The 13,364-nt window shown below is 51.2% G+C and overlaps 1 protein-coding gene across 10 annotated transcripts in view; it reads left to right on the forward strand.

Moving 5' to 3' along the window:
• Window positions 1–13,364, forward strand: part of Ninl (ninein like) — an 82,456-nt gene that overhangs the window by 67,429 nt on the left and 1,663 nt on the right. For 9 of the 10 annotated variants that reach the window (XM_063248589.1, XM_063248592.1, XM_063248590.1 and 6 more), the window contains 7 exons: window positions 402–505; window positions 1,104–1,411; window positions 2,514–3,368; window positions 7,860–7,964; window positions 9,053–9,122; window positions 10,441–10,599; window positions 13,112–13,183. In XM_063248589.1, the coding sequence (XP_063104659.1) occupies window positions 402–505; window positions 1,104–1,411; window positions 2,514–3,368; window positions 7,860–7,964; window positions 9,053–9,122; window positions 10,441–10,599; window positions 13,112–13,183 (1,673 nt within the window). The remainder of the gene's footprint in view (window positions 1–401; window positions 506–1,103; window positions 1,412–2,513; window positions 3,369–7,859; window positions 7,965–9,052; window positions 9,123–10,440; window positions 10,600–13,111; window positions 13,184–13,364) is intronic. The other variant, XM_063248595.1, reaches the window with a different exon arrangement.

Here is a 13,364-nt window from a genome sequence, read left to right on the forward strand (position 1 = left end):
ATGGAAGCCACGTCATTGTGTGGTATTAAAATAACACAGGCTACCCAGAAAATAGACTCAGCAGTAGGGTCTGCATGCACATATAAGGAGCACCCGCAGGCTACCAGGCACAGCTTGTCCTGCCAAGTTTCCTCTCTGCACCTGGCATTGTTGGGAGCTGATTCTGGGTGCAACAAATGTCTGGCTTGTGGGATCTTTGGGAATTGGTCCTGCGGACCTTGTGGGGAGCCTCCTGGTTTGTCTCTTCTGGTGTAGACAGCACTGGTTTCCGACAGCACAGCCTTCCAGATGCCACATGCAGACTGGTGCCTCGTCATCAGGTAGCGAGGATGCTGACTACAGGGCCTGGCAGGCTCCCTGGTGTCATTGGCATGGTAGAAACAGTGTCTTCTTGTTTGCAGGCATGTTCTCAAACAACTCAAGGTCAGTGAGTCTGGAAACAGAGATCATGGTGGAGGAGATGCGGGAGCACTGCCAGGAGCTCAGGACCCAGCTGGAGGCCAAGGTTAGGGGCCAGCATCACTAGCTGCATGCCAGGCCCCTCGCTTGGGAAGGAGAGAGGAAGTGATGGTCATCCAGGGGAGCAGGTTGAGCCCAGGGTAACCTGATCAGAGGTCTGCCCTGCTTGGCTGGTTACCACTTTGCCTGAAGCCTACGTGCCTTGGTGGTACAGGGACTTGAGCTGTATGGCTGGGGCCTCCCAGACCAGCGTGTCTGCTGCTTTGCTGCTGTCTCCTGAGGGGCTAAGGGGCAGCATCCATGGCTCACTGTCTCTCTGCTGTCTTGGCAAATTTGGCAGGCTGCTTCTGGCCTGCAGATGGGGTGACAGGCGCCCCTCTGGCCTTACCTGCCTGTACCTGGATCCTGTCCCCCGAATTGGCCCAGCAAAGGCTCTGAGCTCACAGCTGTCACTCGCTCTGCCCTCCTTTTGTCACCTTCTCGCAGCTCTTCGGAGGAGCATCATGAGGTCACACTGGGCCCTGGGAGCATTGCCATCAGACATGTGACTGCTTGTCCTGCAGGCACTGCTCGTCACTAGATTGTCTTGCCATGTGGTTACTTTCAGGACCTCTGGGTTAGCACTGCTCTTAATTTCTTTTCAGGTAAATGCCTACGAGGGGGAAATCAAGGCCATGAAGAACAGTTTCGAGAAGGAGAGGATGGAGCTGGAGCAGGTGCGGCAGCGGGAGGTCGCAGCGCTGGAGGCCCAGAGAGCAGACCTGGAGGCACTGTGCGCCAAATCCCAAGAGGTCATCCTGGGCCTGCGGGAGCAGCTGCAGGAGGCAGCCGGTAGTCCCAAGTCCGTGAGGGCCGGGCCTACCTCCTGCTGCGCCCAGGCACTCTGTGACCTGACCCAGTGGCTGGAGCTTCGCACACAGCGGCAGTACCAGGGCGAGCTGCGGCAGATCAGGTCTGCGCTCAGCCTGCTGGGATGCATTTAATCTCTGCTTTGTCAGGCACGGCCTGGCCACTCTCACTTATTGCTTTCAGTTTCCGGGATATCATAGGTGCTGGTGGGGAGAACAAGCCGTTTCCTGAAAAGCCTTGAACATTTCTACCGACCTCAGAAAAGGGTTATTTGGAAAACTAGACTATGCTTTTTGTTTGTGTTTTGTTTCTTAGGACAGGGTCTCGCTATGCAGTTCAGGTTGGCCTTGAACTCACGATGGAGCCCAGGCTGGCCTTAATTAAACTTGTGGCAGTCTACCTGCCCCAGCCTTCCAAGTGCTGGGGTTACAGGTGTGTGCCACCAGCCTGGCTCCGGAGTATGTTCTCATGTTTCACAGTTGCTGGGAATGTTGCCACCTCACGCCTGAAGCTGGTCCAAAGGGGGCATGGAGCTATTTGGGGACACGACACTGGCCCAAGGGGCCTCCCATGGCTGGGACTGGGGACCCAAAGTACCTTCCTGGGTGACTGTGGCCCTGACTGGGATAAGGGGACACTCTTGTTTGTTTGGAGTTGGAGTGGACTGGGTACATGGGACAATGACAGGGAGGTATCAGTGTCCCAAGCCCATTCCAAGGGATACATGGGCCTTTGCTTGGGGCCAGGGGGCTGACTGACAGCCTCCTGGACCTAGAGGAGACGGTGTTTTTGAGTTTCGCGCTTGTCCTAATCTCTTTTCCCTCAAACCCAGAGCAGGTGGAAGGGACTCAGCCTACACTTTTGCAGGCCCCTGTGGTGGCTGAAGGACAGACCTAGGCGAGGCAGGCCCATGCTGGCAGTTGTGGGCCTTGAGCCCGGTACCCTGCTCTGGGCTGTGGGGCAGGATTTCAGTTCTTTCACTGTGATGCCATACAGTAAGCCACTGCTGTGGTCTGCTGCTTCCTTTTGGGCTGCATCTTTGTGGAGAACCCAATGCTGAGCTCAGATCTCATGGGACTCCGAGGAGGCTCCCAGTGTGGACAGAAGCCTTGGGGCTCAGGGACATGAAATCAGGTGCAGCCAGACAGCTAAGAGATAGTCACTGGGCAAGGGAGTGAGGTGTGTGACATGTGGTTTCTCCCTAGACAAGAGGCTGCTGCGGAACTGAGCTGGATGTTGTCCCGGCTGGAAGCCCAGCATGACACATGCTACAAGAGCCTGGTCCCACGGCACCAATGTGAGAAGGACTGGCTGCGGCAGGTACTCCTGCAGCGGGAGGCAGAGATGCATGTGCGCTGCCAGGAGCAGCAGCAGAGATTGCAGGCAGCCCTGGGCAAGGAGCAGGTACAGATGTGCAGGTGCTTTGCCCTGGAGAGGAAGAGACTGGAGCATGCCCACTGTGAGCAGCTGGAGCACTTGGTCCAGGAGGCAGAGGTGCTGCAGGCCCTGCTACGAGGTGGAGCTGCAGCGACCATTGGCAGAGAGTGGAAGGGGGCACCCAGCCACTCTTCCCTGTGCCCAGGCACCCCTGGAGGACCAGAGAAGCTGGTGGGAGACTGGCCTGGCCAGCCCTGCTGTGTGGATGCTGTGTTCCAACAGCCTCCAGAGAGCCTTAACCACGAACAGAACTGCTGGGGCCTGCTGGACCTGGAGGAGGTAGTGTCTGACCCCTGCGAGAAGGGGTCACTCAGGTGGCCCCCTGGGCAGAGTGAAGGGCCCGACTCTGAGAAGCAAGCACCTTCTGCCAGGGCCACAGTAAGTCCAAGCCAGCCTGATGTTCGGGAGCAGCCCTCCCAGGGTGTAACGGGAAATGATGCCCTGCAGACCTGGCTCCAGCACCACCCAGGGCCCCTGCTGCTGCACCCTGAGCTGCCAAACCAAACAGGGGAAACTGAGGCAGAAATAGTAGAGAGAGAGACTGGCATGAAAACCAAACTTCTGCAGCTGGAAGACATTGTCCAGGCTTTTGAGAGAGAAGCAGATTTGAGAGAGAGTGACAGGTATGGGTGCCATTCTTTTTTTTTTTTTTTCTTTTTTAGACAGGTTCTCCCTATGTGGTTCAGGCTGGTCTTAAACTCACTTTGTAGCCCAGACTGATCTTAAACTCACAATAGTCCTCCTGCTTCAGCCTTCCAAGTGCTGGGATTGCAGGTGTGCACCACCATGCCCAGTTTAAAAAACTAATCTTTTGAGACAGGATCTTGCTGAGTCATTTATAAGTTGCCAGGGCTGTCTTGAACTTGCAACCCTCCTGTCTCAGCCTCCCAGAGTTACAGGTTCATGCCAGCACACCAGGCTTGGTCTCCCAGTCTCAGATGTGGACCTGGACCTAACAGGCTACATTGTCAGCAACATTCACGCTCCTTTTCCACCAGCTGTCTCATGTGACTGCAGGTGCCACATGTCTGGTCTAACCATCTGTCCCCACCTCTTGTCCCTCTCAAGGGCAGGAATAGCATGGGGGTTCCATGGTGGTTCCGGGATGGCTATAGCCCTCTGTGTGCTGACCCTGAGAGGTGAATGTGGGGCTGTGGCCTGATCCATGTGTCTGCTGTTGAGACACTGGGCCTGGCAGCTCCTAGGCTGGCTGAGAGTAGCATGGAGCTGCGCTTGGAAGGGCATCTGGGTGCTGTGCCCTGGGCTGGCCTGGGACGTGGGGCACTGAGCACTCTAGCAGCTGGAGATGCTGGTGAAGGTGCCTAGGTGTGAAGCCAGGTGTCTCCAAACCCATTCCTGGGGGACACAGGTGGCATGTACTCTGCCACGCACCCTTCTCCTTGTATATTGGCCTTCTTGGTCCCTGTACAGAGCACTAGGCCTTCACTCCCATGGAAACAGACTGCAGAGGGCGTCACCTTACTGGTCCAGCTGAGGCCATCTGTGATCATGGATCAGTGATGAGAATGTGCTCCTGTGTGCCCATACTCCCTGCCCTAACATCCAGGTCCTGCCACCCTGAAAGCTGCTGTTGAGCTATGACAAAGAAGGTCATGGTGGGCACAGAACTACACACATCCTCTAGGGACTCTGTAGATGTAGTTGGCCTTCTATGAGTGGACACGAAGTGGACACACACCCAGCACATGGGGCACCCCCATCCTATGCTGGCCCAACCCTACCTCCAGCTCTGTCCCAACGTCTTCTAGGTAAGCAGGGAACCCCTGCCTAAGCTCTGTGGCTGCAAGGCCCCCACTGAGCAAGAATCAAGGCCGTTATCAGTGGAGACAGCCAGGCCCAGAGCAGGCAGTGCTGGTGGAGAACAGCCCAGATCCAGTTCCATGTTGCTGTCTCCTGCACCCTGTTTACTTTGTGCTAAATCCTTGGATGTCATCTCAGATGTGTGATGCTTTACTGCCAAATACTTCTGTATGGCATTTTGTAAAAACAGATGTTCTCTGGTAATATTGCTGCCTCTGCAGTATTCCCATCACATAAGGGAACCTGAACACTAACACAGTGGTATTTTCTTTCTTTGGTGGCACTGGGTTTGGGGCCCAGGCCTCGCACATGCTGGCCAGGCACTCACACTGAGCTGCACCTGCCCACAGTGCTGGTGTCCAGTGTGTTCTCCACTTTCAGGTCCCCCTGCCAATCCAGTGTATTCTTTCTGGATCACGCTCTGGCCCCCGGATCCAGCTGAGGATTATGCTATGCATTTAGTTATCTTTTTACTAGTGTCTTTTCAGCTTCAGCTGAAAGACTCTTTTCTCTCTTCCTCTCCCTTTCTCTTTCTCTCTGTCTCCCTCTTCAGTGGCCTAACCCTTCCCACATCACACGGAGCTTGCCCCCTCTCTCCTACTTTGGAGAACTCCGAGGTGACAGGGAGCCCTCCCATGTAGACTCGGCATCCCCTGCCTGTCATGGAATGCACACATAGTTTCTGAGGGGCAGGACTGGGTCTCACAGGCAACCCCTCCCCACCAGAGCCAGGATCTGCCTTCATGTGTGTTTTACACTCTCTTTTCGCTTTTTGCTAAAGTGGTACATACACCTATACCTTTCTGCACTGTGTCTGCAGCAGCCAGAACATGGAGCAGCTCTCCCTTGGGGTGGCCATGTCTGACCTCTGCTGGCAGAGACTAATTTTGCGTGATTTTGTGCTTCTTTACAAGGAAGCATGTGATGCACAGGTACCTGACTCGCTCGACCTGCTGGTGAGATGGGTCCATGTTTTGCTTAAGCTCTCGCACATTCACCTGCACTGCTGGAGGGGTCTGCTGAGCAAATGGACCGTAGTTCACTTCTGCTGATGGACATCATTTCATTTTGGGGCTGTACCACAGTGAATTGAAACGTTGACATTAGTGTGTACCTCAGAGGGGGAGTTGTTGAGTTGTGGGGAAGGGGATGGTGTTCTTTTTGCTTCTCCTGCTTAGAAAACATGTCTGATTGCACACATGGACTGAGGTGTTAGGAAGCTCTCAGTCGGTGCTGTGAAAATTCTGTGTCTCTTGCTGAGCTCTGCAGCCAGGTGTCAGATCTCCTCCTCTTCCAGGTTGTGTCCTCTTTGTCCATGCCACACTTTGGGTGGCTTCTTTCCCTGGATCACCGCTTTCTCACATCACTGACACAGCTGTGTCTCCTTCAGCTGTAAGAGGGCTCAGCACATTCAGAGAATTTTTTATTGATTATCTTGTTTATTTCTAAAAATTCTATGTAATGGTTGAAGTTTACTTTTTGTTGTCCTTTAATTTTATGTAAATATTTAATATTTATGTAAATGTTTCACATTTATAATTTTATGTAAATATTTAATATTTATGTGTCTCATATTTATCTTTAGTTTATCTCAGAAAATTCCAGTATCTGAAGTTCCTAGAGGATCTAATTCTGCTTTTTTTCTTGTTTAATTGTTTTTGTTTCTATTTTGTTTTTATTTTGTATAGCTTTTTCATGTGTGTTTGGATAAGTTTTGACCCTGAGCTCCTGTTTACTTGATGTTACTCTCTGGGAATCTTGGCAGCCTTAATAGGGAATGCTTTTCTGCAGAATGGTTTATATTGCTCTCGGAAAGAACTGGGGAACTGCCCAGCTAGGATCCCTGGAAATTCTTTATGGGCCTGGATGTCCAGGTGCTACTCTGATTTGATAGAATTGTGCTTTTTTTTTTTTTTTTGCAATACTGGGAATGGAACCCAGGGCCTCATACCTGCTAAACAAATGCTGTACCACCAAGGTACTATCTCCTCAGCCCTTTTTCAGTTTTATTTTGAGCCAGACATGGTGGCATGCACCTGTAATCCAGTACTTGGGGAGGCTGAGACAGGAGGGTTGTTGCAAATTCAAGGTCAACCTGAGCTATATGGCAAGAAAATTTTTTTTAGAGACAGGGTCTTCCTGAATTTCCTAGGCTAGTCTTAAACTTGTCTCAGTCCCCTAAGTAACTGGGACTACAGACATGTGGCACCATGCCTGGCTGCAGAATCCAGAGCAGGTGATCAGAAAATAAGTGTTTGTGGTGCAGCTGAGCATGGGGCTGGAAGCCTGTAGCCCCTGGGCTCCTGGCGGTAACCCACTATGGCTGTCTGTACTTCATTCTGGGACCCCCCGTATTTCATTCCCCTGCTTGAAACTATTTGCTGCTTTTAAAATTCCAATGTCTTGTATATTTTTATTTTTTCTTTATTTTCTCAAGAATTAAAGGAAGTTATATGAAGGAGACATGTACACTTAGTATAAGTACAGTACATAAAATGAACATGAAGAAATCGTGTGGCTTTAGGATTTTTTAGCTTAAAAAACTGAGAAAGTAAAGCCAAATAGAGACCAGTGGGTGGAAGGTGTAAATGTCATTTAGGCCCACTTTAAGAATAAGTGCTTTGATGCCAGGACTGGTGGTGCACACTTGTAATCCCAGCACTTGGGAGGCGGAGGCAGGAAGATCACCATGAATTTGAGGCCAGCCTGGGTTTACATAGTAAACTCAAGCCAGCCTGAATTACACATGAGATCCTGGCTCAAAAAAATTAGAATTAAAAAGTATAAATGTTCTGGAACCATGAATGGGCCTCATGTGGCCTCACTAGTGATCTGCACTCGGCATCTGCACCGGGTGACAGATTTGCAGACCAGAATTGTCAAAAGGCAGAGCAGCTTCCAGGCACACCACACGGTGGCTGCTCAGTGCTGCTTCTGCCTTGGTGAGGACACCTTATGTTTCTAGGTGATAAGGCCCCTTCCTCAGTTTCCCCTCCCCAATTGACCATGAATTCTGGCTCCACTGCACTCTGTGGCAGGAGGAGGACACCCCAGCATTCAGTGGGTGTGGGCTGCAGGGTCGCAGGGTGCAGGGGCAGGATAACAGAGCCCAGGTGCTGGACCATGGTGAGTTACCACCAGCATGCAGTTCAGAGGCTGCAATAACCATGCTTCCTGGGGCAGAGCCAGAGTATAGTGGAGGAGAGGAAGGCATGTCTGCCACCTTTGGGGAATGGGACTAGTGCAGTGCTCAGAGCCATGCCAAGCCTCCCTGAACTTTCCCAACTTTGCAGAGTGGAGCTCCAGAGGCTTTCTGCAGCAAACAGTTTGTTGAAAAGTGATCTGGAGAGGATTCAACAGGAGCTTGGAGCTGCAGAGCACATGAGCAACCAGCAAAGGTAAGGCCCATCTCCTGGGGCCACCTGGACCGGTGGGTCTGTGACATGCAGGGAGTAGCAGATCCACCTTCAGTCCAGAGGCTGGTGATAAAACCTGAGCCAGCCCAGCTTCCTCCCAAAGAGCATGTGCACAGGATCACAAGCAGATGTAGCCTGGCCAGCACCAGACCCAGCCCTACAGGGACCCTAGCTGCAACTTGGGATGGGCAGTGTTTTGTGGGAGCAGGAGTGCTGCTGGGGCCCCTCAGTGAGCAGTCTGCTTATTTATGTCCTAGTAATGGTCCAGCAGTACTGTCCCCCAAGGTCATTGGCAGGGTGGCTGTGCTGGGTCGTCTGGGCAGAGGGGCTGAGGCTGCATGTGGTGCAGTGGGCAGGGACCTGCACCACAGAAGTGGCATGTCTTGGGGGTGGTTTTCTAGTCGCTGCTGCCGCCTCCAGGGACAGTTTGCCTTTTTGTTAATTGCCTGTTTCAAGACGAGCTCAGGTCTGAATGCTGAGGCTGTGGTTCTAATGGGACAGAACTACAGCAGTGTTTATAGAGTCAGCACTGTCACTGTCACATTTCAGCAACTCCACAGGGCAACGGGAACCACCCTCCCCCAGAGCGCACTGGGCCTTCCAAGCAGCAGCCTCAGCAGATGGGAGGCCACATGGTCTTCGTGCTGCTGCCAGGAAGAGCTGCTGGTTTTGTGAAAAAGAAAACAAGCCTGTGTAACTCTGTGACCAACAAACATCACACAGGGGTCTGTCCTTCCAGTGCTGCCAGTGTAGTGCTTCTGTCCTAATCCACAGTGTTACAGCTCTGCATCCCTGGTTTGGGGTTGGCCAGCTCCCCAAATGATGGGGATGCACACTGGGATGTGTTGTTTTTGGTGAGGTTTATATTATTTTTAAGTGTAGCTTACTTTTCAGGTGGTACATCTGTCAGACGCTCCTGCTGCACACCGTGAGCAGTGCTGACACAGGCATCTGGGCAGGCAGAGCCCAGTCTGTCTGTGGTTCAGATCCAAGCTGCTGTGGCCTGACAGGTGACAGCCAGGAAGAAGGGTGCCAAGCTGATGACACTGTTGTTTGTGCTTCTTCAACAGGCGGGAGATCGAGGTCCTGAAGAGAGACAAGGAGAAGGCCTGCTCAGAAATGGACGAGCTCAGCATCCAGGTCAGGTGTTGACCCTGGTGTGACCCAGTGCCACCCCCCACCCCATTTCCCACTTACAAAAAAGGAAGTGGCAAACTTTCCCTCACAAGATCCCGGAGTGAGTTGCCAGCCCCAGCTCGCCTCAGAGCTGGGGACTCGGCTTGGGAGTGAAGGCCTTCTTGTGCCATCTGCCAGTATATGCATCCCTGGATCACTTGCCACTGTTCTGTACGTATGAAATTATTTCCAAACAGACTTTAACTACTCAGATTGAATAGAAGGAGATCAACTAGTTTATCCATACCAATTGTAGGAATCCAAGGAAGGTTTCATTTTGTTTCTATTAATGTCCTCAGGGAGCAAGGTGTACATGAATCAACATTGATTTTTACCAAAAACTGTGGTAAACATGAGACAGAATTGCCAGGAGCTCCTAAATATGGACTCCTGCGATTCTGGGGAAGGGAAAAACTACAATTCTCAGAGAACTTGCCAACCTGGAACAAACCCAAACTGAAGCACCTTCGGGGACCTCTCTGTGTTTACCAAACCTGCAGAGCCAGGACAGTGTTAGCCCCCTTCTTGGAACGTGCACTGCCCCCAGTGCTGAACTTCAGGGGCTGAGGCCCTTGGTGCTGCTGGAACCCTCACCCCACAGCTGACCACAGTAGTAAAAGCAAGTAGGCAAAAACGCTGTTTGTGTGAGGACAGCAATGGCAGGAAGTAGAGAAAGCTGGAATTTCTGCAGTGAGAGGCTTGGAGCCAACCTCCCACTGCCACTTGTCCAGGGGTCTTCCTGTGTCCTCATTGACCCTTGGGAGTTTGCTGACAACCTTCTGGCTCTGACCAGCAGTGGCTGTGAGCAAAGTGAAGCATTCCATTCAGTGGACACAGGCTGCCTGCCGAAAGCTTTTGTATTTCCAGTGACAAAGAGCAGGGGAGATTTTGAAGAGCTCATCATGCTTTGGGTTTAAGTCAGTTGTTTTTAAACTTTAAATAGAAATGCTTTAGAAGTAACCAACAGGGAAATGAGACAGGTGTGAATGGTCTTCAGCAGGGTAGACTGTGGGCATGCATAAGGCCCTGGTGGGGCCTTCTGGGGACCAGCAGGGCTCTGGTCCTTGCATTCCTGACATTGGGGCTGGGTCAGGTCTGTCCTGCAGGGTGCCGGGCACCCCATCTCCCTATGTTAGTACCTTTCCCAGAGGTATGACAAACCCGGACCCTGCAAGTACTTCAGGAAGCAAAACTGTCCCTGTTTGGGAACTGCTGGGATGATAGGAATGTAGCTGCCGGTGTAAAAGCTTTTCTCAATCTGTTGTAACCTTTTTTGCTGTAGAATCAGAAATACAAGAATGAAGTCTTGCAGCTAAACTGCAGGGTCCTGCAGCTGGAAGGGGTTGCTTCTGCCCATCAGGCCCAGAATGAGGAGAACCTTGCAACTGCTCAGCTGTTAACCCAGAGGCTGCAGGAGGCATCGCGACAAGAGGAGCAGCAGGTGAGGGCAGTCAGTCATGGGGCAGATGATGAGGCCCAACCCCTGTGGCCTCAGGGGGCGTTCCAGCTGGGGAGTACTCCACTGGAAAAAGCAACTCTGCACACAACCCAGTGTGCCTGGACAAGTGGAATGGCACTGAGCCCCAAGGAAATACCCATGCAGGGACAAGAGACAGAGTTTGTGAAGCCCCTCTTCTTGTGGGTCTTTGATTACAGCAACACAAAGAAAGGTCAGATTCAGCAGACCAGATGTCATCACATTACAGTTCGTTAAGGAAAACATTAAAATGGTATTTAAATAAGGCCAGCATGGACTACATAGTGAGTTCAAGCTTACCCTGAACTACACTGTGAGATTTTGTCTCAAAAAAACAAGACAAAAATCAAAAAACTAAAATGGTATTTTAAAAATTGTAATACAGCTAATTTGTGGTATACCAGTTGTAAATGCATATTATAGATACCAGCAAGGGGGCATTTGTAAGATTGCCATGTTAAAATTTATTTATCTTTTTAAGACAGAGTATCACTATGCAGTTCAGGCTGGCTTTGAACTCATTTTGTAGTCCAGGCTGGTCTAGAACTTGTAATGATTCTCTTGCCTCAGCCTCCCAGGTGCTAGTATTACAGGCATGTGCCACCACACTTGGCTGCTTCCATGTTAAAATTTAGAGAATTTTTAACATATAAAGAAATGCCATGGGAATTTCAATGTATTAAAATAAATAATATTGGTTATTATAATTTTTAATCTGTATAAATAATATTAATATTTATATTTGAGTAATAATTATTCAAATTCAATTAGCTGACTAGATTAGGCCCATTTATAGACTTTATTAATTTTATTAACAAAAAGACAGGTAAAAATAATTATATGCATTTGTACCACCAGTGGTACAAAGTGCCCAATTGGACAGTCATGTATGTGTGTTTCAAGCCAGGATGATCAAATTCAGAGCCTCCCAGGAGCAAGACACGAATTCCACTCCACAATGAGCTTGTTAAGAGTAGCAGCAAATGATAGGGCCCATTAGCCATGGGCTAGACAGGAGCTCATCCCACGGTCAGGATGGCAGGCCAGATAGGAGAGGGGCGCTGGTTGGTAGGAAGGCGACCTCCAATTTGCAGGGTGGGATGTCCTTTCCATGGTTTCTGCTCCATGCCTGGTCACCATCGCAAGGAGGTTTTGCAGAACAGGTACACAGCAGTGATGTGGTGAGCTGGCTTTGTCCCATACTGAGCAGCACCACATGGGACAGGTGACCAGCATAAAGTGGGTGGCGGCTCCTACAGGGCCCCAGATTATGCTTATCTGGAGAGTCAGGGGCAAGTCTTGGGGATGCAAAAGGGGCACTTCAGGAACGTGGTGCTAAGTGACCCAGTGTTTCTCAGGGGTAATGCAGTTGCACAAGGGAGTTAAGTGCTGATGTGGCAATGGGGAACAAGTGTAAGTGCTTCAGGGGACAGTTCACCAAAATGAGTTGAGCCTCAGGAATATCCCTGTTTCCTCATGGGAGCCGTACCTGAGAACACTGTCGCGACTCTTAGTGGAACTATTTCATCATCATGCTGTTTACAGTGCTAACAGGCCTGAATCTATGGGAACTGTGAGCAGTAAATGATCAATAACTATAGTGCAGACACAGCTCTCCAGTGCCATCTGCTTTCTGGGGGCTGCAGTCAGGGTACAGGGCAGCCCAGGGCCCTGTGTGTCCTGGGAAATGCACAGCAGGCTGTCAGATGGGGTCGGGTGCCCTGAAGACTTAAGTTTTGCTGCATTTAATTTCTGTAATATCCTGAAGGTGAGACCAGCACAGTTAGGGCTGACAGAGGATCAAGAGGAGGGCCGGACCCAGGTGGGTGTGCATGGTGGCTGAAGGCACTTGGCCAGGCCTGGGCAGCCCTGGAGGCTGAGGGCATGGAGTAGGTCAGTCATATGTCCCTTTCCATGGGCCATGTGGCTGCACTGTGCCTGTCTGGTGGGCTGATTGCCACTGTGGCAGAGGGGTCTCAGGAGAATCAGGGTGAAGTTACCAGGCCTGTCAGGGCATCAAGGAAGCTGTTCTGCAAGAAGCCCAGGTCAGAGTGATGGATGCAGGTTTAGAGCTGGCCTCAGCTGCTTAGGAGAGAGTGTCAGCTGAGTGAGGCTTGGGTGGGTGAGGCTGGTGGCTGCAGCAGGCCCTGTGCTCCTGGGCCCAGCCCTCTAGGTTTGCAGTTGGTCATACTGTGCCCTGATCAGGGCTGTCAGAAATGCTGTGTACCGCTGGCCTGCATGACACCATTTGCACAGGTAGAAAGTTACTCATGGTTACTCTCAAGATTTTACATTTTGGCCAGTTTTCATTGGGAATTAAACCTTGGGCTGGGGATAGAACTGTGGTACAGGCATCTGCCTGGCAAGCGCAAGGTCCTGAGTTCGACTCCCGGTACCAAAAAAACCCCAAAATACATCTTAAGTAAGTGAGCCGTGGGTGACTCTTGCAACATAAGTATGGAACCTTCTGTGACAGGAGGAGGAGCCACGGGACACCATGGAAGGGCAAGCAGGTGAGATGGAGCAGCTCCTGCAGAAGCTGGACTGGGTGAGTGGCCACACCTCTGAACCTCTGAGTCTCCTCCCCCGGGGCCCTGAGTGTCCTGTTTCCATGTGGGCCTGCCACCTCGGGGGTCTAAACTTCAACCAGAGCAAGCCAGTTCCTTCAGATTAATAACTGGGACAACCTGCAGAAGACTCAGCATACCAAGGGCTCTCCCACTGTGTCA

This window comes from Cavia porcellus, unplaced genomic scaffold (assembly GCF_034190915.1).
Source record: "Cavia porcellus strain 051 isolate PalLab524CR breed Dunkin Hartley unplaced genomic scaffold, mCavPor4.1 scaffold_5, whole genome shotgun sequence".
NCBI lineage: Eukaryota > Metazoa > Chordata > Mammalia > Rodentia > Caviidae > Cavia > Cavia porcellus.